Consider the following 27,616-nt stretch of genomic DNA (forward strand, 5'->3'; position numbering starts at 1 on the left):
AATTAATGGTACTGAAGGGGTTAATAAACCCCTTCAATACCGTTGTTCTCCACATATACTTAGAACGTGTACCAAGAAACTTTAAAGGAACATAAAACCCACATTTTTTTATTTCCTGATTCAGACAGAGAATTCAATTTTAAACAACTTTCAACTTCCTTCTATTGTATAATTTGCTTCATTCTTTTGGTATCCTTTGTTGAAGAAGCAGCAATGCACTACTGGGAGCTAACAAACCCAATAACAAGAGGCATATATGTACAGCCATCAATCAGCACCTCCTGAGTCTACCTAGTTATCCCTTTCAACAAAGGATCTCAAGAGAACAAAAATTAGACAATAGAAGTATCTTTCTGAATAACAAAAGAAAAAAGTAAAATATCAAAAAGAGATAAAAAAAAAAAAAAAGTTCAGAACCCAAATTCCTTTCTTGTGTATGGGTTGGATAAAAATATGAAAACAAGATATGTAACAGGATTGGGTGTTCCCAGTCCAATTAAGAAAGTAATATATCATTAGTTTTGTTTAGCGGTATAATAATAATAATCCAGTACTAAAAATATCATCTGGGCATGCTCATATTACGTTAGATTTTTGCTATGCATTAACTTTTTCATCATTTAGTAGATATCTATCTATGTGATAAACAAAACCTCCATTTCTAAATGCTTATAAATATTGAACATTTAAATGCTGATTTTTTCTTTAGGCTTCTCCTATAGGTTCCCTAGAATCTTCAAATCCCCCCACATAATTTGAGCCAGAGAATGAAGAAACTGACATAATAAATTGTGAAAACATATATATTTTTTTTATATATAGCAACCAATGAGGATCAATACAAGCATATGCATTATATGCTTATCCAAATCCAAGGTTCTTCAGTTTTAAGATACTAAGATATGAATAAAGTATAATGTTGTGGATATATTCGGACTGTTTATAAAAGCAGGACACATAAAAAATAGCCCAATATAATTTATTGTTTTCTCCATTTCACATAAAAAAAAATAAAAAAAAATTGTAACAGACATAGCCTATGTTATAATAAAAATTACAAGAAAACCACTCACTCTTAACAACATAAAATTAAAATACTTGTTTTTGTAGCTCTAATCTCTTTATAGAGCACCTTAAATAAGGCTAAAGAAAACTTTATTTAAAATAACATGAATTTACATTGTTTCATCAAATGCCCCGAAATCCTGACATGAGAGAGCCGATAAACAGCTATATTACGTATATAATATAATTTCCTGTAAAACACAATATTGGGCTAAAAATGCGAAACAAATATTTATATAAAGATAAATACAGAGGAAGTGTCTAAAAACAGACAGTATCTATGCATTATTCTGCATAGTAGGGTAAACGAGTTTTGGTATATTTTAAAGAATGTATTAAAAAAACAATTATAAGACAGCAGCGTGTCTTACGCACATGATCACAGTTTAAATTACAGTATAACAATTCATTTTGAGATAAGACACTAACTTATTTAAATAAATAATCTATCTTAAAGGGACAGTGTCCTGTAAGTTTACCCTTAATGCGTTTCCAATGACTCGTATTACCAGCTGCAGAGTATAAAATGTATGAGAAACTGCTTCTTTTGGTTTTTTTTTATTTTAGATAAAATAGGTGGTTTTGCTCTTTGAAAAATCAGGGAAATCAGATCTCTTTATTTTATCACTTTGTGTACACACGTGTTTCTTTATATTATCTATCTGTATGCCAAATGCCAATACTTAAAGAGAATTAACATTTTATATAATTTTTAATTGGAATGAAATTGTGTACTCTCCATTCACGGAAATAAATTTATCAGGTAAGCATAAATTTTGTTTTTATATCATTTTTTCTCATAACCCCCACTGGGAGTGTAAATTATTCTGCTGGCACAACTTTTCTATAGCCAATACTCAAATATAGAAACTTTCAGTATAGGTAGGGATACAGTGACAAAATCAGCTATTTCAAATATCAAAATAAATATAAATTTTCTTTTTGCAAACTATTTTAATACATTTCAGCAAGTGAAATGGACCATTGGGAACAAAATATAGGGGGAAAATTTAGGGTACACTGTCCTTTTAATACCGTTTTCTTATGATAAAATACACACTATATTATCATAGGGTATCTTCACAACCCCTCTCTTTTACGCTACATTAATATCTCATACTTACAAACCTACAACATGCATGCACTTCGCATTATACCTCTTAAAAACACAGCACTTTTATTCGTTCACATGTTCCCGGCATTAGAAAGTATTACACACATTTCTGATACTATCAATGTTTTTAGTAATGGATGTTTTCTCAACAGGCCAGTAGTTTATCTCAGATTATTTGGTGAACTTTACAGCATTGCAGAAGGAACTGTATTGGTGAAAGAGTCTCACTCGCTTCTTTCCTTTGGTTCACGGTACTTCCACTGGATGTAGTCAAAAATGTCCTTCTCGCTGTCAACAGGGAGAGGCTCCCCAGCTAACCCTATAGAGGGGGTAAAAAAAAAGTAATGTTAAAGGGACAGAATTTTTATTGTTTAAAAAGATAGAGAATCCCTTTATTACCCATTCTCCAGTTTTGTATAACCCACACAGTTATATTAATACACTTTTTACCTCTATGATTACTTTGTATCTAAGCCTCTGCAAACTGCCCCCGTATTTCAGTTTTTTTGAAAGACTTGCATTTTAGCCAATCAGTACTGAATCATAAATAACTCCATGTGAGTGAGCACAATGTTATCTGGCACACATGAACTAGCACTGTCTAGTGAAAAAAATGTCAATATGCACTGATATAAGAGGCAGCCTTCAAGGGCTTAGAAATTATCATATGAGCCTATCTAGGTTTAGCTTTCAACAAAAAATACCAAAAGAACAAAGCAAATATGATGATAAAATTTTGACTAGACTGTCCCTTTAATACAGGACTGGAGTCCTACAATTTGCTACAGGTTTGTTTTGGGCACTGTACATTGTACAATATTTGTATTTCTATTTTTCATACAATATACAGTAAATAATTGATCAACGGTTTCCAAATATTCCTGAACTACATGATTTATCTACTTAAAGGGACAGTCTACATTAAAAAATGTATTGTTTTAAAAGATAGATAATCCCTTTGTTACCCATTCCCCATTTTTGCACAACCAACACAGTTATATTAATATACTTTTTACCTCTGATATTACCTTGTATCTAAGCATCTTCTGACAGCCCCCTGATCACATGACATTTTATTTATTATCTATTGACTTGCATTTATTACTGTGTTGTGCTAAAGCTTAAAGGGTCACTGTAAGTAAAAATTTACTATGCCTATTACAAATTAACTATCCCAAATAAGGCTTTTCTCATTATCATCTCATAACCATATATTCACCGTTTATCCGCAATCTTCTTTTCTAATCTTATTGATTTCCAAACCCACTCCGTGGGTATCATTCGCTCCTTTCCAATCCGTGTATAATACCTATGTTTCAAAATGGCGCTTAAAAAAAAAATTTGCTATTCGCAAGTTTGCGCGACGTCACCGCAAACGCCACTCCCTGAAAGACGGGCTGGAACATAGTAGACCCGCTCTATCGATCAGACATCACAAGATTGAGCAGCATTTTGACAGGTAAGTCGTGTACTAGAATCTCCCTAGTAATAACGAGCAATGATAATACTTATTGTATTATTATATTCTTAACAGCTTCTTATAAATACAAGTTACAGTGTAAATAATTTACAGTTAAGCCGTGAATTTTATGGAATCACCCTAGTAATAACGAGCAATATTAATAATTATCGTATTTATGTTTTCTGAACTGCTTATTAGAAATACATAGATAAAGAGTATACATTTTACAGTTAAGCTGTGTACTTTTGTAGAATCACCTAAGTAATAAGCAATCTTACTATTTATTCTATTTTTATTCTTAACATCTTATTAGAAATACATAGTTAAACATGCCTCCCACTGAGCAATCTATTATTTATCTATCCGAAGTGAACTTGCCGAAGCTCACAAAGGAAGAATCGGAACAACTGGAGGCCCCTTTCACAGCAGAGGAAATATCACGTGCCATTAAAGAACTCCCGACAGGCAAAAGTCCAGGCCCAGACAGGTTTGGGGCTAGATACTATAAGACATTTTGTAATGCGCTGGTACCATATCTGCTTCAGACCTTTAACCAACTATCTGAGTTGCCGACCTTAGTAAACACGATGCTAGAGGCATTCATTACAGTAATACCTAAACCGGACAAACCCGAGAACCAGCCGAGTAGTTACAGGCCTATATCATTGCTTAACTCCGACATCAAAATACTCGCCAAGATCTTAGCCACCCGATTAAATAGATATATGCCACGACTTGTCTCCACAGACCAAGTGGGATTTATTCCCTCAAGAGAGGCACGGGATAATACCATCAAGATCATACAGCTCATGACGCATGCATGCGCCAACTCGGTACCGCTGAAACAAGTGTCTACGGACGCCGAGAAGGCGTTTGATAGGGTCAATTGGCTGTTTCTGCGTCTTACCCTGCAAAAGACGGGACTCGGTCAGAGCATAATCAATAGGATATTTTCTTTATACTCCTCGCCGAATGCGAGAGTTCGAGTGAATGGCATGTTTTCCAGAACATTCCGGATTTCCAATGGCATGAGACAGGGGTGCCCATTGTCACCCCTCATATTCCCGCTCTCAATGGTAGTCTTGGGTTGCAAGATTCGCTCCAACGTTAACATCAAAGGTATAAAGATCAATGTATGCTGATGATGTCCTTTTTACCCTGACTGATACCGTCCCTTCTCTACAAGCATGCCTAGTGGAGATAGAGGCATATAGCAGGGTGTCCAATTTCCTTTTAAATCCCACAAAAATCGGAGATGTTGGGCATCACGGGAATCGGCTAATGTTATGGATGCCCTGCGGATGCAGTGTCCATTAAAGATTGCACAGAGCCAATTAAAATACTTGGGTATTACATTGACCCCCTCTGTCGCAGAGTTAGTCAACTTGAACTACAAAAGTATTAGAGATGAGGTCCTGAGAGACTTGGCGAACTGGAAGAATAAAACCATATCATGGCTGGGACACATACATGTGGTAAAAATGAATATTCTACCTAGGGTGTTATACATAATGCAGACCATCCCCCTTGCGTCAGCATCTCATTATATTAGGGTGTTATACATAATGCAGACCATCCCCCTTGCGTCAGCATCTCATTATATCTGTCAAATACAGTCCGCAATTGAGTCCTACATCTGGAATGGACTGAGACCAAGAGTTTGTAAAAGAACTATCACCCTAGGTGTCGGGGGGGCCTGGGAGTCCCCAAGCTTGAAGAATACTGCAGAGCCATCAGCATGCAGAGACTGGTGGAACTGTGTCGCTGCCAAGCTGATAGGGCATGGATAGAAATAGATGATGAGATCCTACTGAGGGGAAATGTGGGCTTGCTCGCATGGGTTTCCCCAGCAAACTGACCAAAACAGTTGCAGCTTTATCCATTACTCAAGGATATCTTCCAGGATTGGGACAGAGTGGTTTGCCGGGAGAGCCGAATCTCATCTGTTCAGTCGCCTAATACTCCAATGCGTGACAACCCAGACTTGGGCATAGCAATTAAAGCTCACGTCCCAGGCTCCTCCTATCCTCTTTCGGAAGCGATCGTTGCAAATGCCCTTCACCAGAGGAAGATAAAGACCCAGGGTGAATTTGCCATGTTGGATGCATGACTGTTCTCCTCCTGGTTCCGAGTGGCCCAGTTTCACCATTTCTTTCACACGCACAAGGCGAAAGACTCCTTCACGAGACAAAACACATTCTTTGAGGCGTTATGCACATCGGGACACACCCCGAGTCACTTGATCTCAATTATTTATAGAATGTTGATTGTAAAAGACGAAACAATACTTCCAACATATGCAGAAGCCTGGAACAGAGATCTAGGTTTGGAGATTGACGCCAAAACTTAGCTTAAAATATTTGATAAAGCCAAAAAAGCATCGGTCTCCTTGAGGTTCCAGGAGATGCATTATAAATTCCTCAGTCGATGGTATCTGACCCCACAAAGGCTGAAAAGAATCTACCCCAATACCAGCGGTATTGGGGTGCGGGGAGGAACCCTCCTTCACATCTGGTGGACTTGCCCTCTATTACACCCCTTTTGGGATAACGTATTTAGTGAGGGCAGCAGACTTCTGAATATAATCATACCTCCCAACCCACACTATTTAATTTATCATAACCTCCCCAAAATTAAGGAGGAGGCCAAACAACGCCTATTCCTCCTAATGCTGAATTGTGCCAAGTGCCTTATACCCCAACACTGGAAGAAGCTACAAGTTCCGAGTCTGGAGGAGTGGAGGAACCGGACAAGAGACCTGCTCGGGCTGGAGAGATATCACTACCTGAAAATTGGTAAATTAGTCACGCACGAATACATGCAATTAATATGGGAAGGTAGAGGCCCCTAGATGCGGTTTGGGGGCTCATGGACCTGACCACTATTCTGAGTGGGAGAACTCAAAAACCTACTGGACTCTGCAGATTATTATTTTATTTTTTTCCCCCATATACCCCACCCCTTTCCCACCACCCTTAACCGATTCTAGTCTCAGACTGTTTCCTTCTTTCTTTCTCTCATACGGGCACTCAAAGTGGGCCTCCATGTCTCCCTGTTGAGTGAGTTAACCATAGGGAGGTAAGAAAATGTTAATAAACCTTACTGATATACCGGGCCTGATGGGTTGCCTACTTAAATATGCATTCAAGGACTATATCATCGATTCTACAGAAGAAGGGATATAGCTGCAAGCTCCATGACCAATATTTGAACATACCTTAGCCTTGTCAAAAGACTCTGCATCGTAACCACCACTAAATAGTTGGCAAGAGATAAGACGTTGAAACTGAATAGTTTCTATAGTAAGCAAAAAGTCTGGATATAGTGCAATACATTTTTTAAAAAGGTAGATAATATTCACCCCTGTAGTCCCGCCAAGGGGTTACTCACACTTGATAGAGCCAGCCAGATTCTAGGTTTAGACGCACACCTGGTTTTATACTGCCAGGTACCCAGTATAACACCAATTGCAGACTGCTGCTTTAGGTAAAACGCATTTATTTAAAACCAGATAAAAAAAAATCTTAAAAAGCCACAAACAATTACTCGTACATATAGTCACTCGGGTATCTGTCCACATACAAAGTTTAGTGGGAGTGAAATCACAACCCCTGCTCGGATGGAGGTAGATGGTGTGCCTAATGGCTATGCTATCCCTCACCGGGTAAGTGATATAAACTCGATACCTGTCCTGGTGACTTTTTCCGTAAGGGTGGAGTAGTGGCATATTTATGCGCATGCTTAATAGGAACGAATATGCAGCTAATGATATGCATAAAATCGCAATTTGATAGGTTAGTGATTTTCAACACGTAGTGCCAAAACTTGTGGGTTGGAAAAGGTGACGTCATGGCCGAATAAGAAATATGAAATATAAAACGTTTGGATGATTCGTTTTTATGAAAATATTGGTCAGTAAGTTTCAATATATGATTATGAAATATAATATGTTCGTAGTTTGTATTCAAAATCGTAAAAGAAAGTAATCCTTTAAATAACTCCCCGGACGTCAACATAAAGTTGCGTAAAGCAAATACAAAAGCATGTGATAAGAGGATGTCTATTGTGACTTAGAAACAGGCAGAAATTTAGAGGTATAAATGTTATAAAAGTATATAAATATAACTGTGTTGGTTGTGCAAAGCGGGGGAATGGGTAGTAAAGGCATTATCTATCTTTACAAACAATAACAATTTTAGTGTAGACTGCCCCTTTAACAACAGGGTTATGTTGTCTACATCGGAACAATGTTCCGATGTAAACAAATTGAAATCCTGCGATCGTGCACCCAATCACGAGATTTCAATGATGGGATTGGGTCAGGGGGCGTCCCTATGACGCTAGGCACGCCCTCCAGGCCGCAATCGAATCCTGGAAGCACCGTTGGCTTCAGGACAGCCAAACTGTTAGGACGTTGTATTTCGTCCTAACGGTGCTAAAGCCCAGCACGGTTAGGACGAAATAGAACGTCATAAGGTTTAAGGACATTAAACAAATGCTTTTGTGCTCATCCCATGTTCCTTAAAGAGGCCAAACAGCAAAATCTGTAACCTTGGTTTTCAAACTTTCCTTTAGGCAATTTGCAGCATTTTGAAAACCACGGTTACAAATGAGTACAATATTATTTTTTTAAACACCCAAATCATAAGGTATTAAATGTCCCTTTAGGAAGATAAATCCTATAGTTCAAGAATATCTGGATACCCTTGACAAGTGCAACTCTTTTGGCTCCATTTATAATGCCGCAGATGCAGTTTCCGACCTCTACTGGTACAGGCTTGTTCATGCGAGTCCACAACCACAAGACTACTGCTTCCAAACCTCTATGCCAGGGTTTTTTCCCCCCCAAGACCCAGTGCAATGATACCGAATATGTTTGCAAACCTATTTTTATGCTTGGTTTGAAAATTTCTGTAATATACAACAAGATAGCTGTAATTTTTGGCAAAGTGAGTAAAATGTGTGTGATTCCTGATTTTAAAAAAGTAATAACACTCACACACCACACATGCACTCTCATACAACACACACACACACTCTTCTACAACACATACACACTCTTCTACAACACATACACACTCTTCTACAACACATACACACTCTTCTACAACACATACACACTCTTCTACAACACATACACACTCTTCTACAACACATACACACTCTTCTACAACACATACACACTCTTCTACAATACACATATGTCGCAACCTAGTAAACATGGTGTTGCAACCCAATAATTGGTCCCGACCTGTGGTTTGAAGAACCTTGCTCTATGCCGCCCCTGAGGTGGTAAATTTAAATTACCCTGGACAGATCCACCTAGGGTGATTCAAAAAATGTAGCGCAAGTGCAGGGATAGAGATGCGCAAGCATTTGCTTGTGCAATGTTAAATGCGGGGAGCAGAGGCTGCCTTGCTCTGCATTAACTTGGGGTGACAGGTTCCCTGCCTGGGACCTTTGTCTGAATATTAATAAACGGGGTCCTTGGTTTCTATTTTAAAAATATATATAATAAATAAAAAAAACTTTTTAAATTCACAATGAAACAGTAAATGCGTGTCGGTTTACAATGGATACGGCAATATTAATATTTACTGGCTGAAAAGCACAACTCCACATTGCCATTGTTAGTCAAAAACAAAAAAACTCAACAGGCATAGCACATTTTATTCAGCAGGTTCAGGTATTTTAATTAAAGGACCATAATAAAAGCAATTAAAGATCTCACTAATAATATCTATAATATTTATTTTAAAAAATTGTAAGTATCTTAAATCCTTATTTTAAACTCAGTTAAATAGTGCCTTGCATCAAAATTTCCAAACACCTCTAAAATGGGGAGCGAGTTTGAGGAACATGTGAGTAGAACGCTGCAGCCTGAACTCACAGAGGCTGCAGAATCACTGATGTGTGCACGCTCCGAAATCCAGGCGAGTCGTGCGACTCTGATTTATTGGAGTTAAATTCCGTTGTTTTTTGGTGGCAGTGGAATTAATATATTTTTAAAATAAACATATCTCTAAAATTGTTTATAATATTTGATTAATGTATGTTGCAAAATGTTTAACTTAGGGATAACACTACCACATTTGTTTAAAAACAAAAATATTTTCCCTTTAAAGGGACAGTCAATTAAAAATTAAACTTTAATGATTCAGATAGGACATGCAATTTTAAACAACTTTTATCATAAAATTTGGTTCTCTTGGTATTCATAAACTGATTTTGACGCCATTTAAGGTTGCCTTGTATCTCACTGCATTTTAACAGCTTTTCCCAGCCAGACAGCGCTAGTTCATGTGTGCCAAATATATAACATTGTGCTCACTCCCACTGACATATTTATGAGTCAGCACTGATTGGCTAAAAACAGAATTTATGCTTACCTGATAAATTACTTTCTCCAACGGTGTGTCCGGTCCACGGCGTCATCCATTACTTGTGGGATATTCTCCTCCCCTACAGGGAAAGGCAAGGAGAGCACACAGCAGAGCTGTCCATATAGCTCCCCCTCTAGCTCCGCCCCCCAGTCATTCGACCGACGGTTAGGAGAAAAAGGAGAAACTATAGGGTGCCGTGGTGACTGTAGTGTATAAAGACAAAAAAAATTTTCAATCTGATTAGGAAAACCAGGGCGGGCCGTGGACCGGACACACCGTTGGAGAAAGTAATTTATCAGGTAAGCATAAATTCTGTTTTCTCCAACATTGGTGTGTCCGGTCCACGGCGTCATCCATTACTTGTGGGAACCAATACCAAAGCTTTAGGACACGGATGAAGGGAGGGAGCAAATCAGGTTACCTAAATGGAAGGCACCACGGCTTGCAAAACCTTTCTCCCAAAAATAGCCTCCGAAGAAGCATAAGTATCAAATTTGTAGAATTTGGCAAAAGTGTGCAGAGAATACCAAGTCGCTGCCTTACATATCTGATCAAAAGAAGCCTCGTTCTTGTAGGCCCATGTGGAAGCCACAGCCCTAGTAGAGTGAGCTGTGATTCGGTCAGGAGGCTGTCGTCCGGCAGTCTCATAGGCCAATCGGATAATGCTTTTTAGCCAGAAAGAGAGAGAGGTAGCAGAAGCTTTTTGATCTCTCCTCTTACCAGAGTAAACGACAAACAAGGATGAGGTTTGTCTAAAATCTTTTGTTGCTTCTAAATAGAACTTTAAAGCACGAACAACATCTAAATTGTGTAATAAACGTTCCTTCTTTGAAACTGGTTTCGGACACAGAGAAGGAACAACTATTTCCTGGTTAATATTCTTGTTGGAAACAACTTTTGGAAGAAAACCAGGCTTAGTACGCAAAACAACCTTATCTGAATGGAAAACCAGATAGGGTGGATTACACTGCAAAGCAGATAATTCAGAAACTCTTCTAGCAGAAGAAATAGCACCCAAAAACAGTACTTTCCAAGATAATAACTTAATATTTATGGAATGTAAAGGTTCAAACGGAACCCCTCGAAGAACTGAAAGAACTAAATTTAGACTCCAAGGAGGAGTCATGGTTCTGTAAACAGGCTTGATTCTAACCAAAGCCTGAACAAAAGCTTGTACATCTGGCACAGCTGCCAGTCGTTTGTGTAACAAGACAGATAAAGCAGAAATCTGTCCCTTTAGAGAACTAGCGGACAACCCTTTATCCAAACCTTCTTGGAGAAAGGAGAGAATCCTTGGAATTTTTATTTTACTCCAGGAGAATCCCTTGGATTCACACCAACAGAAATATTTACGTCATATTTTATGGTAAATCTTTCTAGTCACAGGTTTTCTGGCTTGGACCAGAGTATCTGTCACAGAATTCGAAAACCCACGTTTGGATAAAATCAAGCGTTCAATTTCCAAGCAGTCAGCTGCAGAGAAACTAGATTTGGATGTTCGAATGGACCTTGTACTAGAAGATCCTGTCTCAAAGGTAGTTTCCATGGTGGAGCCGATGACATATTCACCAGGTCTGCATACCAAGTCCTGCGTGGCCACGCAGGAGCTATCAGAATCACCGAGGCCTTTTCCTGTTTGATCCTGGCTATGAGCCTGGGAAGGAGAGGAAACGGTGGAAACACATACGCTAGGTTGAACGACCAAGGCGCCACTAATGCATCCACTAGAATCGCCTTGGGATCCCTGGATCTGGACCCGTAACAAGGAATCTTGACGTTCTGACGGGACGCCATTAGATCCATGTCTGGAATGCCCCATAATTGGGTTAACTGAGCAAAGACCTCCGGGTGGAGTTCCCACTCCCCCGGATGGAAAGTCTGACGACTCAAATAGTCCGCCTCCCAGTTGTCTACTCCTGGGATGTGAATAGCAGATAGATGGCAGGAGTGATTCTCTGCCCATTGGATGATCTTGGTTACTTCCTTCATCGCTAGGGAACTCTTTGTTCCCCCCTGATGATTGATGTACGCAACAGTCGTTATGTTGTCCGACTGAAATCTTATGAACCTGGCTTTCGCTAGCTGAGGTCAAGCCAGGAGCGCATTGAATATTGCTCTTAGTTCCAAAATGTTTATCGGGAGAAGCGACTCTTCCCGAGACCATAGGCCCTGAGCTTTCAGGGAGTCCCAGACCGCGCCCCACCCCAAGAGGCTGGCGTCGGTCGTGACAATGACCCACTCCGGTCTGCGGAAACTCATTCCCTGAGACAGGTGATCCTGGGTCAACCACCAGAGAAGTGAGTCCCTGGTTACCTGGTCTACTTGAATTTGGGGAGACAAGTCTGTATAGTCCCCATTCCACTGATTGAGCATGCACAGCTGTAATGGTCTTAGATGAATTCGAGCAAAAGGAACCACGTCCATTGCTGCGACCATTAGTCCTATTACTTCCATGCACCGAGCTATGGAGGGTTGAGGAATAGAATGAAGAACTTGACAAGCGTTTAGAAGCTTTAACTTTCTGACTTCTGTCAGGAAGATCTTCATTTCCATAGAATCTATTATTGTTCCCAGAAACGGAACCCTTGTGGACGGTGACAGTGAACTCTTTTCTATGTTCACCTTCCACCCGTGAGATCTGAGAAAAGCCAACACAATGTCTGTGTGGGCCCTCGCTTTGGAAAGAAATGACGCTTGGATTAGGATGTCGTCTAGATAAGGTGCTACAGCGATGCCCCTCGGCCTTAGGACCGCTAGAAGGGACCCTAGCACCTTTGAGAAAATTCTGGGAGCGGTGGCTAAACCGAATGGAAGAGCCACGTGAAGGATGGAACTCTGAGGAAATTGTTTAATATCTTTAAATCCAGGATTGGCCTGAAAGTTCCCTCTTTTTTGGGAACCACAAACAGGTTTGAGTAAAAACCTAGACCTTGTTCCCCGGTGGGGACTGGGTTTATCACTCCCATTTTTGATAGGTCTCTTACACAATGTAAGAATGCCTGTTTCTTTATCTGGTCTGAAGATAAGTGAGACAGGTGGAATCTTCCCTTTGGAGGAAGTCCCTTGAACTCTAGCAGGTATCCCTTGGAGACTATTTCTAGTACCCAGGGATCCGGAACATCTCTTGCCCAAGCCTGAGCGAAGAGAGATAGTCTGCCCCCTACCAGATCCGGTCCCGGATCGGGGGCTACCCCTTCATGCTGTCTTGGTAGCAGCAGCAGGTTTCTTGGTCTGTTTACCCTTGTTCCAGCCTTGCATGGGCTTCCAAGCGGGTTTGGGCTGGGCCGCGTTACCTTCTTGTCTAGCGGCAGTGGAGTTATTAGCCGGTCCGTTCCTGAAATTGTGAAAGGAACGAAAATTAGACTTGTTCTTAGCCTTAAAAGGCCTATGCTGTGGGAGGGCATGGCCCTTACCCCCAGTGATGTCTGAAATAATTTCCTTCAATTCCGGCCCAAAAAGGGTCTTACCCTTGAAAGGAATATTAAGTAACTTAGTCTTGGACGACACATCTGCCGACCAGGATTTTAGCCAAAGCGCCCTCCGCGCTACTATAGCAAAACCTGAGTTTTTCGCCGCCAATTTCGTTATTTGAAAAGCGGCATCCAATATAAAGGAATTAGCTAACTTTAATGCGTGAATTCTGTCCATGACTTCTTCATAGGAAGTCTCTTTCTGGAGCGACCTTTCTAGTTCCTCGAACCAAAAGGACGCCGCTGAAGTGACAGTAATAACACACGTAGCTGGTTGAAGGATGAACCCTTGTTGAACAAAAATCTTTTTTAAGCAATCCTTCCAATTTTTATCCATAGGATCTTTGAAAGCGCAGCTGTCCTCTATAGGAATAGTTGTGCGCTTCGCTAGTGTTGAAACAGCTCCCTCAACCTTCGGGACCGTCTGCCATGTGTCCCTTCTAGGGTCTACTATGGGAAACATTTTCTTAAATATAGGAGGTGGGGCAAAGCGTACACCTGGCTTCTCCCACTCCTTATCCACTATGCTCGCTACCCTCTTGGGTATTGGAAAGCGTCTTCGTGCACTGGGACCTCTAAAAATTTGTCCAATTTGCACAACTTCTCTGGTACTACTACAGAATCACAGTCATCCAGAGTAGCTAATACCTCCTTAAGCAAAGCGCGGAGATGTTCTAGCTTAAATTTAAATGCTACTATATCAGGTTCTGCCTGTTGAGAAATTTTTCCTGAGTCTGAAATTTCACCCTCAGACAGACCTTCCCTCACAGCCAATTCCGATTGATGTGAGGGTAAAATAGATAAGGCATCGTCAGCGTCTGATTGTTCATCCTTTTTTTATCTGTATTTAAAACTGAACAATCACGCTTTCTCTGAAATGCTGGCAGTTTGGATAAAAGATTTGCTATAGAATTATCCACTACTGCTGTTAATTGTTGCATAGAAATAAGCACTGGCGCGCTAGGTGTCGCCTGCGCGGGCAAAGCTGGTGTAGACACAGAAGGAGAGGATGTAGAATTATCCTCACTACCTTCATTAGATAAATTATCTTGGGCAACATTATGAAATGTAACAGAGCTGTCCTTATTTTGTTTGGACGCTATGGCACAATTATCACAAACACTCAAAGGGGGAACACATTTGTCTCTACACACACAGAACATAGGTTATCTGATGGCATAGACATGTTAAACAGATTTAGGCAGGCAAACAATGCAATAAAAACGATTTTAAACAAAAACGTTACTGTCTCTTTAAATAATAACATTACACACTTTATTTCTGAATGTTCAAAAAACTATGAAGGCAATATCCGATTTTTATGAAATTTGGACCCCAGTGTCTTAATGCTTAGAAAGTATTGCACAGCAAATATGAAGACTCTAGCTCTTAAAACAAGCAAACCAGAGCTAATTGTTGGATTTAACCGTTTTTATACACTACAATCCCTGCTACAGTATTGCTGCAGCATTTTACCTTCCTTAGGGGTCAATCATCCACAGAAATAAGCCTTCTGGAGTCACTTTCTGAGTCACAGGACCCTCTCACATGAAAACTGCATGCACTGCCTTGAAATCAACTGCACAGCTGAAGCACCAAAATGAGGCTTCCTCCCTCAGCACACTAGAGTGAAGGGGCCTTCCTGACTAGATTTAGGTGTCTAAAACATGCCAGATCAATAAAAAACGTTCCCAAGTGTATATGAGCTTATAAAACATTTCAATTGCCATCATATTGTAATAAAAACCAATCGATTTTGCCCCTAACAGTGTCTACCAGCATAAAAATCAAAAAGGGGAAGCCTGTTATCTTTTTTGCTGAGGTGAAAGAAAAATGGCTTACCGTTTTCCCTGAGGGGAAAAATGACTGTCATCTAGCATTAGCCTGTGTTGTTAGAAGGAGACTAGTCATACCTGAAGCAGATGAGTCTGCAAACTGTTACCCCCAACTGAAGTTCTCTTGTTTCAACAGTCCTGCGTGGTAACAGCAATGGATTCTAGTTACTTGTGCTAAAATCATATTCCTCTTAACAGAAATCTTCATCACTTTTCTGTTGTAGAGTAAATAGTACAAGCCAGCACTATTTTAAAATAACAAACTCTTGATAGAAGATATAAAAAACTACAACTAACACCACAAACTCCTCACCATCCCCGAGGAGATGCTACTTGTTCAGAGCGGCAAGGAGAATGACTGGGGGGCGGAGCTAGAGGGGGAGCTATATGGACAGCTCTGCTGTGTGCTCTCCTTGCCTTTCCCTGTAGGGGAGGAGAATATCCCACAAGTAATGGATGACGCCGTGGACCGGACACACCAATGTTGGAGAAATGCAAGTCTGTCAAAAGAACTGAGATAAGGGGGCAGTCAGACTGTAGAGGCTTAGATACAAGGTAATCACAGAGGAGCAAGTGTATTAATATAACAGGAATAAAATATAACTTCTAAAACTGCATAACTGACTTTTAAAAACATTTCCATATGGGTTCTTTTTAAATATATTTCCATGACAGATTTTTTTTTTTACGACCATTACAAAAAACTAAAACTTTTAAACAATAAAAATACAGTAAAGGGAATTAGATAGGGAATTAACAAACCTGTGACTCCCAGTGGACGTAGGGTATATTCATTCAAGGTGAAACCCTTCTCCAGTGCATGAGTACGCATGTTCTTGTTGAATATATCGCTGCCAGTGAAATAGAGCACTCCACAGTAATACTGGTCTTTTGGGATTAGCCTAGGTTGAGAAAAATTACAAAAAACAACAACACAAAATAGCATTTAACAAAACATAGGGGAAAAAAATCTTAAAGGGATATAAAAGGACACAAAAAAATGTTCTAAGATGTTACAGCAATTTATTATTGCACTATTGCTTGCACATAACCATGTGTTTAACCCCTGAAAATATTATGTTACCTAATCTCCTCTTCTGAGGCCAGTTAGAGACCATTATAAATTAACTGCTACAATAAAAAAGTCACTGTTTAATCACTCTAAAGGGACATTAAACACATTGAGGTGTTACTTATGCTCAGTAAAACAACTTTGAGAAATTATTTCACCAATTCTCTTAATTTTTAGAAATGAGAAAGCACAATGCAGACTTCTAAACGCAAACCCTGCTACATACGAGTTCCTGATTGGCTTTAACCAATAAAAAAAAACTCCTAAACATCACACATCTACTAACATTAGGTATGTGACTACTCTTCTCAGCTGCAAACTCAAGCCCAGATTGGTTCCTCCACATCAGGCACGTTCTGACTGGAGTATGGCTAATGAAAAATAATTGCAGCAAACAAGATGATCTGTTTTTAAAAAAAAACAAAAAAAACTTGCCTGTTTGTTATTATATAGCAAGATAACAAAAATGTCTTGCAATTACAAACTGTTTACTGTCCTTTTAAAGTATTTTTGTTGGCTCATAAAGAGGGGTTCCTTTTAAACATTTGTTTTAAAAAAGTAAACATTTTAGACAGGACTGATATATTATTCTATAACAAGACAACAGAAGTGTTGGCCAGCTTCCTGTGCTACCTTTCAACAAAGAGAAAATGTCCATATAATTCATCAACACAAGGTTTGTAACTTGTAATTACCGAATATCAATTCTGCGGTGTGGGTACTCTTTATCCCCTTCAGGTGGCAGCTGACAAACCCCCTGAAAAAAAAAGGAAAACAAAATAAGTGACATTAAAGTGATTGTAAACTTGAGTATAGTCGCTCAAGTCATAGGAAAGAATTTAAAAAATGAATGAGACTTTCATTCATCAAATGTGTAGGATATACTTATCTTCTGATATTTTCAGCTTGTAATGCCAGAACGGTAAGCGCTGTTCCTCCGCCCGCCATATTCGTCAATTGATTGACAGATAACTCATCTGCAATCCACAAATCATTGTTTCACCCCGGAGCATTCAGCCCCTTTGCACAAACGTCACGCCCAGGGGATTGCAGATGAGTCATCAGAAGATAAGTATAACCTACACATTTGATGGATGAAAGTCTCATTCATTTTTTAAATTCTTTTCTATTCTTTTAAATTCTATGCTCAAGTTTACAATCACTAAGTTCGTCATTATATTAAACTACAGAAAGCATGGATGGTTCATTCACTTGCAGTATGCAAAGAAATGAATAGCTGCTAGTGTCACATGATAAGCCGCAATTGATGTAAAAAAATGAGGCCCATGATTCAGCATTAAAGGGAGTGACGTCAAAAATAAAAATACAATATTTTAAATCAAGAATTATGTATATATAAAAAGTGCCACTGACACTTGTTAAAAAATTCACAGCTAAAGGAGTTAAAAATAAGTATAAGATCCATTGTTCTGGCAGTGCTGATATCAGCTTTGAGTATGGACATAATTTACACTCTCCTTAAAGCTTGTTCTTTGGCTACAGCCCCATGTCACTGATAACAGAGGAAAGTTTAGGAACTTAGGGGGATAATTTAGGAAAGTTTAGGAGGGGGGGGGGGGGGGGGGGGAATAAATGTTGGTAAAGGGATCTGGGAGGGGGACACGATATTGAGGGGGGGCTGCTACACTACAGGAAAAAATATATATATATGAATATCTTCATATTCAGAAAGCAAATTAATTGGATTGTCTGTTACCAAACTATTATCAAAGGGTATCAGACATCTCTAAATATGGAAGACAGTAGAGCAACATGCAGTAACTTTTACTCCCTTACAAGCTTAGAAGACATTGACCGGAACAGACCCACACTTAAAGATACTTTCAATCCCCAAACACAAACCAAAGACATTTCAGATATTTTTCTACTAATGGAAAAGACTTTAACGAAAGAGTATCAGGTTTGGTGGGATAGGAGATCTCTTGAGAAATATGTTGATATTAGGATGATACCAAGAGGTCTCAGAATTAGAAAGTATCCATCATTTCAAGTAACGGAAGAATGGTTCATTAATGAATGGAATGATATTCTTACAGAATGTTCCATCAGACTGATGAATCTTATCATTAAATATAAGAATTACAAGTTAGAAGAAACTAGGAGGCAGATAAAGGACATACAGAAGGATTTAAATAAATTCATTGATCATGAGAAATATGAACAACTTGACTCAATACTCAGACAGACAATAGACAATTTCAAGAAAGATATAGACAGACAGAAATACCGCAAGTTTGTCAGAGACACAGAGGACTATACTAATAACCGAGTGTATCAATGGAATTCACAAAACCCAAGGAGGATGAGACTATTCAGGAGATATAACAACAAGAAAGGGAATACACCTGGAGCAAAAGGGCAGTTACCAGAAGTAGGCAAGAAACAAGTGACTTTTGTGGATACCGACTCAAGTGAAGAAAATGAGATTAGAGACTTTGTTGACTATGCAACCAGTGGGGGCTCATCTGAGGAAGAAAGCCCCTCTGGTACATTTAATGAGAGTTTGCCATCCATTACTGTGAGTGCCAGTGACAGCTCCCTTTACCCTAACCCGGTTGGGACTGTGGGAATCCTTAAGAACAGGGGTAGAGGAGGGAATAGATTGAACAGGTACTCCAATGCCCTAGACTCACAACTCACACCAACCTCAATACCCGTGGAGGCTCAGGTTTTTTGCGAGGCAGAGGACAGGGGACAAGGGGGAGGGACAGCAGGAGCAGGAAGGGGAAGAGGCAAAGATCCTCAAGTCAGACGCGAACAATACACACTGAGGAGAGGGAAAAGAAACAAATACAACATATGAGGGTAATTAATCTTGCAAGTATTGAGTTGACCACAGAAGAAACAAAGGTCTTAGAACTGGGACTTAATTTTGTTCCATCAGCGGACTTCAGGGTATTTGACACTCTCATGGATGTGAATAAATTTGTTCGTTCACTAGAACAGGGAGTGAAAATGCCCTGAAGTCCAATGAAAGACACATCATGAATGACTGTTTTTTATATAAAGACGCAATTTATTTACTGACATTAAGCCAATTGGAGAAAGAAAGTAGGGACACCACTACAGAGAAAGGTAGCCACACTGGTTTTAAAACTAGATCCAAATTTTATCCCACCCATTTCAGAGGTGAGGCATTGGAGAGCTTCCACAAAAGGGTGGAGGAGGATCTTATTAAATTAAAATCAGAAAGTGGCAAGCAAAGACATAATCTCACACATGCAGAACAGATAGGACTGCAGAGATTGAAAGACAGACAGGGCATAGTCATTAAAAATGCCGACAAGGGCGGCACCATAGTTGTCATATCAGAAATGAATTACATACAAGAAGCAAAAAGACAGCTGGGGGATATGGAGGTTTATTTGAGCTTGCCCTGTGATCCAACGATAAGATTTCAATCAGAACTTAGAGATCTTTTAGATGACGGATTGGAGGAAGGTGTAATGGACTTGTGCACCTTTGAGTACTTATATGTCAAAGAACCAGTGATACCCATTTTTCATCACTTACCAAAGGTGCACAAGTCCATTGAGAATGTTAAGGGGAGACCAATCGTATCTGGGATCGGCTCCCTTTTCGAAAATTTATCCAATTGGATTGAATCTCTACTTCAACCCTTAGTATGGAAGTTACCAACTTTCTTACGGGACACCCAACATTTGTTAAAGTGTATGGGAGAAATCAGTTGGCAGCAAGAGTATTGCTGGCTGACAGTAGATGTGGTAGGATTATATTCCGCCATCCTACACAATAAGGGTTTAAATGCTGTAAAATATATGCTTGATTTGCTGAGTGATTATACATCAGAGCTAAAGAATTACATTCTACGTGTCATCGAATTCTTGCTGAACCACAACTACTTTACCTTTGGGGACCATTTCTATCTGCAGAGACGTGGGACGGCGATGGGAGCCAAGTTCGCACCAGCCTATGCCAATTTGTTCATGGGCTGGTGGGAACTATCCCACGTCTTTGCAGATACGAACCCCTTCGGTGAGTGGTTAGTGGGTTATAAACGTTATATAGACGACCTTTTGTTCGTCTGGGCAGGGAGTAGAGAAACCAGTGAACAGTTTGTCAAATACCTTAACAGCAATGATGTAGGTCTGTCATTTACGTTTTGTTTTGATATAGAGAAGGTGGACTTTTTGGATGTCACTTTAATAGGTGACACCATTGCTGGGAACGTAAAGACAGTGCTCTACACCAAGCCCATTTCAGCGAATTCTTTGATCCACGCTAGAAGTTGCCATCCACGCCATATGCATTATGGCGTGGCGAAAGGACAGCTCATTAGAGCTAAGCGCAACTGCTCAGATACTTCAGATTATGAAAAAGAGAGTAACATACTGATTCAGAAATTGAGAGAAAGGGGTTATCCGGAGGGCCCAATTGTGAGGGCCTTAAGGGATGTTGAAAGCATACCCAGAGAAACATTACTGCAGCCTAAATCACTTAGAAAGGAAGATAGAAGTGAGATCACATTTGTAACCACTTATACTAGCCAGTATAACAAGGTCTGTAATATCATTAAAAAGAATCTGCAGATTCTACGAGGAGATGATATCTTGAAAAATATCATTGAGAAAGGTTGCAGATTTGTATCGAGAAGAAATGTTACAATTGGTAATATGATCTCTCCAAGTATGCTAAAGAAACCCAAGAAAGACAGTAGTTGGTTAACCTGTAAGGGTCACTACAAGTGTGGCACTAGAAGCTGCACAGCTTGCAGCTACACATCTATTACGAAGGTATTTCAGTCAGCTTCTACACAAAAGGTTTACAATTGTAAGATGTGCACAAACTGCAGAACAGAATTTGTCATCTATATGGTACAATGTACCCATTGTAATCTACAGTATGTAGGGTGTACCTCGAGAGAGGCCCGAGCTAGAATCCGGGAGCACCTCAATGACATAGAGAAAGACAAGACCACTACTGGGGTTGCCAAACACTTCCTCTTTGATCATCAGGGTAATGTCAGCACCTTCAGGTGGATGATTATTGACGTAATCAAGAAAAAACCGAGAGGGGGTGATAGGGTTCAAGAGCTCTTCCGTAGGGAGGCTTATTGGATCTTTACACTCAATACACGAAGACCAGCCGGTATGAATATAACAGATGATATCATTAATTTCTGGGAAAAGTGAGGATATTTCTATAATGCCCGATTAGTACCTACAAATATAGGGACACTCAGAACCAGATATAATGACAGAAGATCAGTATCATATTGGGGGGTGACATGATTGAAATATTAATTTCCCCTATCTTGAGTTTAGCAGCCTTTAGTCTACATCCCCAACTTATATATTTTTTTAAACATTCAGCAGGCATCATAGTTGATCCCCACAGAAATTGTGTAGTTGAGCACAGAGGGTAGATAAATTATACTATTTAAGATGCCTGAATATACTGCAGTATTGATGTTGGCAAATATAGCCTAAATATCAATCATGATTAAGTGAAATGGTTTAATAAATTAAGTATAGTACATGGAACTGACATACATAGTTCAGACAGTAGTCATTGGTAGACAAACAAGATCATGAGAGTGAGACACTGTGGTATTCTATGATGACAATGGCTATTGAAATAATGAGTATGAGTAGATGATGTTCTAGAATGTGATCGATGAATAGATACTTTCAAAGAGATCTGTGTGAGTGTGTGTGTATTTCATGGGGGGTAAGTGGACACTTTGCGTGAAGTAGCATTTAGTCCACAGCGTAGACTTTTTACAGCCTTAGTAGCCTAAGTACAGGAGGCGTGACCCCGGTTTGTGCACACACACATAGACAGATGAATTAAATATATATTTTTGTCACTAGTCATGTATGTCAATAAAAGTGAACTGATTCTGTCATAGTATCATTATATTCATCACTTGTAGTCGAATAGATAGGGAGGATATGTAGAAAATGGGAGTACACACAATCAATGACGGACGAGCTAAAGGGGAGGAGAGAGTTTATTCACGTCTACAGGCAACCAATGAGATTGTGAGGGGGCTTATATAGCTCCACAGGTAAATTCAGAATATTGAGTCTATGAATAAGGCGAAACAGCCGAAACGCGTCAGACTGGCCTGTTTATGACATGAACAGCTGTTTTAAGCACTTGTTACTGCATGTTTGCATCAAGTTTTATAATATCCAATAAAATGAACGTTTTATCATAGCAGCATTCTGCTTCTTTTTATAAAAAAATATTTTATTTTTTAGCAAACTGGGTACAGCTGCCAGTACCCAAGATGGTGGCAAATAGGTAGAGGGGGAAGGGTTAGAGAGCTGTTTGGGGGGAGGGAAATCAGGGAGTTTGGGGGCTAAGGGGGGATCCAACACTGCAGAATATATGGAGAAAAAAAAAATATATATATAAGCCTTTTATTTTAGTACTGGCAGACTTTCTGCCAGTACTTAAGATGGCGGTGACAATTGTGAGGTGGGGGAGGGAAGAGAGCTGTTTGAGAGGGGTCAAGGAGGGATCAGGGGGTGGGGTGTGACAGATGGGAGGATGATCTCTACACTAAAGCTAAAATTAACCCTACAAGCTACCTAATTAACCCCTTCACTGCTGGGCATAATACATGGGAACCTTAAAGGGACAGTCTACACCCAAATTTTTATTGTTTTAAAAGATAGATAATCCCTTTATTACCCATTCACCAGTTTTGCATAACCAACACAGTTATATTAATATACTTTTAACCTCTGTGATTATCTTGTATCTAAGCCTCTGCAAACTGCCCCTTTATTTCAGTTCTTTTGACAGGCTTGCAGTTTAGCCAATCAGTGCCTGCTCCCAGATAACTTCACGTGAACGAGCACATCTATATGAAATACATGAACTAACACCCTCTAGTGGTGAAAAACTGTTAAAATGCATTCTGAAAGAGGTGGCCTTCAAGGTCTAAGAAATTAGCATATGAACCTCCTAGGTTAAGCTTTCAACTAAGAATACCAAGAGAACAAAGCAAAATTGGTGATAAAAGTAAATTGGAAAATTGTTTAAAATTACATGCTCTATCTGAATCATGAAAGTTTACTTTGGCCTAGACTGTCCCTTTAACTCCATTTTAGAAAGTTGTTTATTCCTTTTTTCTTCTTCAGTATTGTTACGGATCACCCTTTTCAGCTGTGACACCAGCAAATCGCTAAATAGCTTGAAGTAAGCACACTAGTAAATTGTTTCTTGTTCTTCCCTGATAGACTAGACATAGCGCATTGATTGTTTGTTCATATAGGCATTCTTATTTATGAGTAGGCATGATATGCCTTATTTAAGATTTTTTGCCTTTATCTGATAGTATAGTTATAGCGTATTACATATTTTGTTCATATAAGAATTAATAACCACTTTTCGGTCTAGTAAAGATGATATGCTTCATTTAAAGGGACAGTCTACAATAGAATTGTTATTGTTTTAAAAGATAGATAATCCCTTTATTACCCATTCCCCAGTTTTGCATAACCAACACAGTTATATTAATATACTTTTTACCTCTGTGATTACCTTGTATCTAGGAACCTTCTTCCAGCCCCCTGATCACATGACTGTGACTGTTTAGTATCTATTGTCTTAACCCCTTAATGACCACAATGTACCCTGTATGTCACTGGTCGTTAAGGGTTTTTTCAGGACATAATAGCACAAGTCTAGCAAGAACACGCTATTAATGCCCTCCCTCCCGCAGGCTTTGTGGAATAGAGCAGTCTCAACGCTGGTGGCAAGACCGCGCTATAAAACAATCAAGTCCCAAAAAAAGGCCAGCGACATACAGGGTACGTCGCTGGTCCTTAAGGGGTTAAATTTAGCATTGTTTTGTGCTAAATCTTAAATAACCCCCTGTGCCTGAACACAGTGTTATCTATATGGCCCATGTGTACTTTCTGTCTCTTTGTGTTGAAAATAAATTTTAAAAGCCTGTGATTAGAGGCAGCCTTCAATGGCTTAGAAATTAGCATATGAGCCTATCTATGTTTAGTTTAAACTAAGAATACCAAGAGAAAAAAGCAAATTTGATGATAAAAGTAAATGGGAAAGTTGATTACAATTACAAGTCCTCTGAATAATGAAAGTTTAATTTTGACTAGACTGTCCCTTTAAATGTAAATCGTTTAATAACTACAAATTGATTGTAACACAGTTCTGTTTATGGGTAGGAGTTGTATTTCTCACAGTGCGTGTCTGTTTAAATCTTTTAGTGGATTGTCCCTTTCGTGATTCCGTATTGTCTTTGGCGCATGCGCAGTTGCGCTGGAAAGACGCTGGCGGTATCCAATGGGCATTCATTTGGTGATCGGAACACTATTTATGGTGGTAAGTTGTCATGTTTTTTTTGTATCTTTTAGTCTGAGGACGGGGGAAACCCCGAAAACGTTAAATAACTAACGGCTAGATTACGAGTTTTGCGGTATGAGTGAAAAAGCAGCGTTAAAGTGATGGTAAACTCTCCCCTTTTTAAAATCAGATCTGGAATGTAAGCGCTATTTTAGATGGAGTTTAATTCATTAGCTGTAATGAAGATGCAGTATAACATGCTTTTTAATATAGATATGAAATTCAAATACTGCATGCTCCTCCGCCCACTTCAAAAGTAAAATTTTCTGTGAGCTAACAGATTGAATTGTTGTCCAATCAGCGCTCTCCCCATCTGGCACTTTTGTTGTCGCTAGAGTATTGATTGGAGAGTAATTCAATCATTTAGCTGACAGGAAAATTGACTTTTGAAGTGGGTGGTGTAACGTGGGGTATTTGAATTTCATATCTATATTAATAACTGAGTTATAGCGCATCTTCATTACACATTATGAATAAAACGCCATCTAAAAACAGAATTTATGTTTACCTGATAAATTACTTTCTCCAACGGTGTGTCCGGTCCACGGCGTCATCCTTACTTGTGGGATATTCTCTTCCCCAACAGGAAATGGCAAAGAGCCCAGCAAAGCTGGTCACATGATCCCTCCTAGGCTCCGCCTACCCCAGTCATTCGACCGACGTAAAGGAGGAATATTTGCATAGGAGAAACCATATGATACCGTGGTGACTGTAGTTAAAGAAAATAAATTATCAGACCTGATTAAAAAACCAGGGCGGGCCGTGGACCGGACACACCGTTGGAGAAAGTAATTTATCAGGTAAACATAAATTCTGTTTTCTCCAACATAGGTGTGTCCGGTCCACGGCGTCATCCTTACTTGTGGGAACCAATACCAAAGCTTTAGGACACGGATGAAGGGAGGGAGCAAATCAGGTCACCTAAATGGAAGGCACCACGGCTTGCAAAACCTTTCTCCCAAAAATAGCCTCAGAAGAAGCAAAAGTATCAAACTTGTAAAATTTGGTAAAAGTGTGCAGTGAAGACCAAGTCGCTGCCCGACATATCTGATCAACAGAAGCCTCGTTCTTGAAGGCCCATGTGGAAGCCACAGCCCTAGTGGAATGAGCTGTGATTCTTTCAGGAGGCTGCCGTCCGGCAGTCTCATAAGCCAATCTGATGATGCTTTTAATCCAAAAAGAGAGAGAGGTAGAAGTTGCTTTTTGACCTCTCCTTTTACCAGAGTAAACAACAAACAAGGAAGATGTTTGTCTAAAATCCTTTGTAGCATCTAAATAGAATTTTAGAGCGCGAACAACATCCAAATTGTGCAACAAACGTTCCTTCTTTGAAACTGGATTCGGACACAAAGAAGGCACGACTATCTCCTGGTTAATGTTTTTGTTAGAAACAACTTTCGGAAGAAAACCAGGTTTAGTACGTAAAACCACCTTATCTGCATGGAACACCAGATAAGGAGGAGAACACTGCAGAGCAGATAATTCTGAAACTCTTCTAGCAGAAGAAATTGCAACCAAAAACAAAACTTTCCAAGATAATAACTTAATATCAACGGAATGTAAGGGTTCAAACGGAACCCCCTGAAGAACTGAAAGAACTAAGTTGAGACTCCAAGGAGGAGTCAAAGGTTTGTAAACAGGCTTGATTCTAACCAGAGCCTGAACAAAGGCTTGAACATCTGGCACAGCTGCCAACTTTTGTGAAGTAACACAGACAAGGCAGAAATCTGTCCCTTCAAGGAACTTGCAGATAATCCTTTCTCCAATCCTTCTTGAAGAAAGGATAGAATCTTAGGAATTTTTACCTTGTCCCAAGGGAATCCTTTAGATTCACACCAACAGATATATTTTTTCCATATTTTGTGGTAAATTATTCTGGTTACAGGCTTTCTGGCCTGAACAAGAGTATCAATAACAGAATCTGAGAACCCTCGCTTTGATAAGATCAAGCGTTCAATCTCCAAGCAGTCAGTTGGAGTGAGACCAGATTCGGATGTTCGAACGGACCTTGAACAAGAAGGTCTCGTCTCAAAGGTAGCTTCCATGGTGGAGCCGATGACATATTCACCAGATCTGCATACCAAGTCCTGCGTGGCCACGCAGGAGCTATCAAGATCACCGATGCCCTCTCCTGATTGATCCTGGCTACCAGCCTGGGGATGAGAGGAAACGGCGGGAATACATAAGCTAGTTTGAAGGTCCAAGGTGCTACTAGTGCATCTACTAGAGTCGCCTTGGGATCCCTGGATCTGGACCCGTAGCAAGGAACCTTGAAGTTCTGACGAGAGGCCATCAGATCCATGTCTGGAATGCCCCACAGTTGAGTAATTTGGGCAAAGATTTCCGGATGGAGTTCCCACTCCCCCGGATGTAATGTCTGACGACTCAGAAAATCCGCTTCCCAATTTTCCACTCCTGGGATGTGGATTGCAGACAGGTGGCAGGAGTGAGTCTCCGCCCATTGAATGATTTTGGTCACTTCTTCCATCGCCAGGGAACTCCTTGTTCCCCCCTGATGGTTGATGTACGCAACAGTCGTCATGTTGTCTGATTGAAACCGTATGAACTTGGCCTTTGCTAGCTGAGGCCAAGCCTTGAGAGCATTGAGTATCGCTCTCAGTTCCAGAATATTTATCGGTAGAAGAGATTCTTCCCGAGACCAAAGACCCAGAGCTTTCAGGGGTCCCCAGACCGCGCCCCAGCCCATCAGACTGGCGTCGGTCGTGACAATGACCCACTCTGGCCTGCGGAAGTTCATCCCTTGTGACAGGTTGTCCAGGGACAGCCACCAACGGAGTGAATCTCTGGTCCTCTGATTTACTTGTATCGTCGGAGACAAGTCTGTATA

At 39.9% G+C, this 27,616-nt stretch overlaps 1 protein-coding gene across 1 annotated transcript in view; it reads right to left on the reverse strand.

The window, feature by feature from the left end:
- Window positions 1-963: 963 nt before the first annotated feature.
- POLB (DNA polymerase beta) overlaps window positions 964-27,616 on the reverse strand; it is a 143,572-nt gene continuing 116,919 nt past the window's right edge. The window contains exons 12-14 of the mRNA XM_053718003.1: window positions 17,097-17,158; window positions 16,092-16,231; window positions 964-2,498 (exon numbers count right to left, since the gene is read on the reverse strand). Of these exons, the coding sequence (XP_053573978.1) occupies window positions 2,404-2,498; window positions 16,092-16,231; window positions 17,097-17,158 (297 nt within the window). The 3' untranslated portion in view covers window positions 964-2,403. The remainder of the gene's footprint in view (window positions 2,499-16,091; window positions 16,232-17,096; window positions 17,159-27,616) is intronic.

This window comes from Bombina bombina, chromosome 6 (genome assembly GCF_027579735.1).
Source record: "Bombina bombina isolate aBomBom1 chromosome 6, aBomBom1.pri, whole genome shotgun sequence".
In the NCBI taxonomy this organism is placed as follows: Eukaryota; Metazoa; Chordata; class Amphibia; order Anura; family Bombinatoridae; genus Bombina; species Bombina bombina.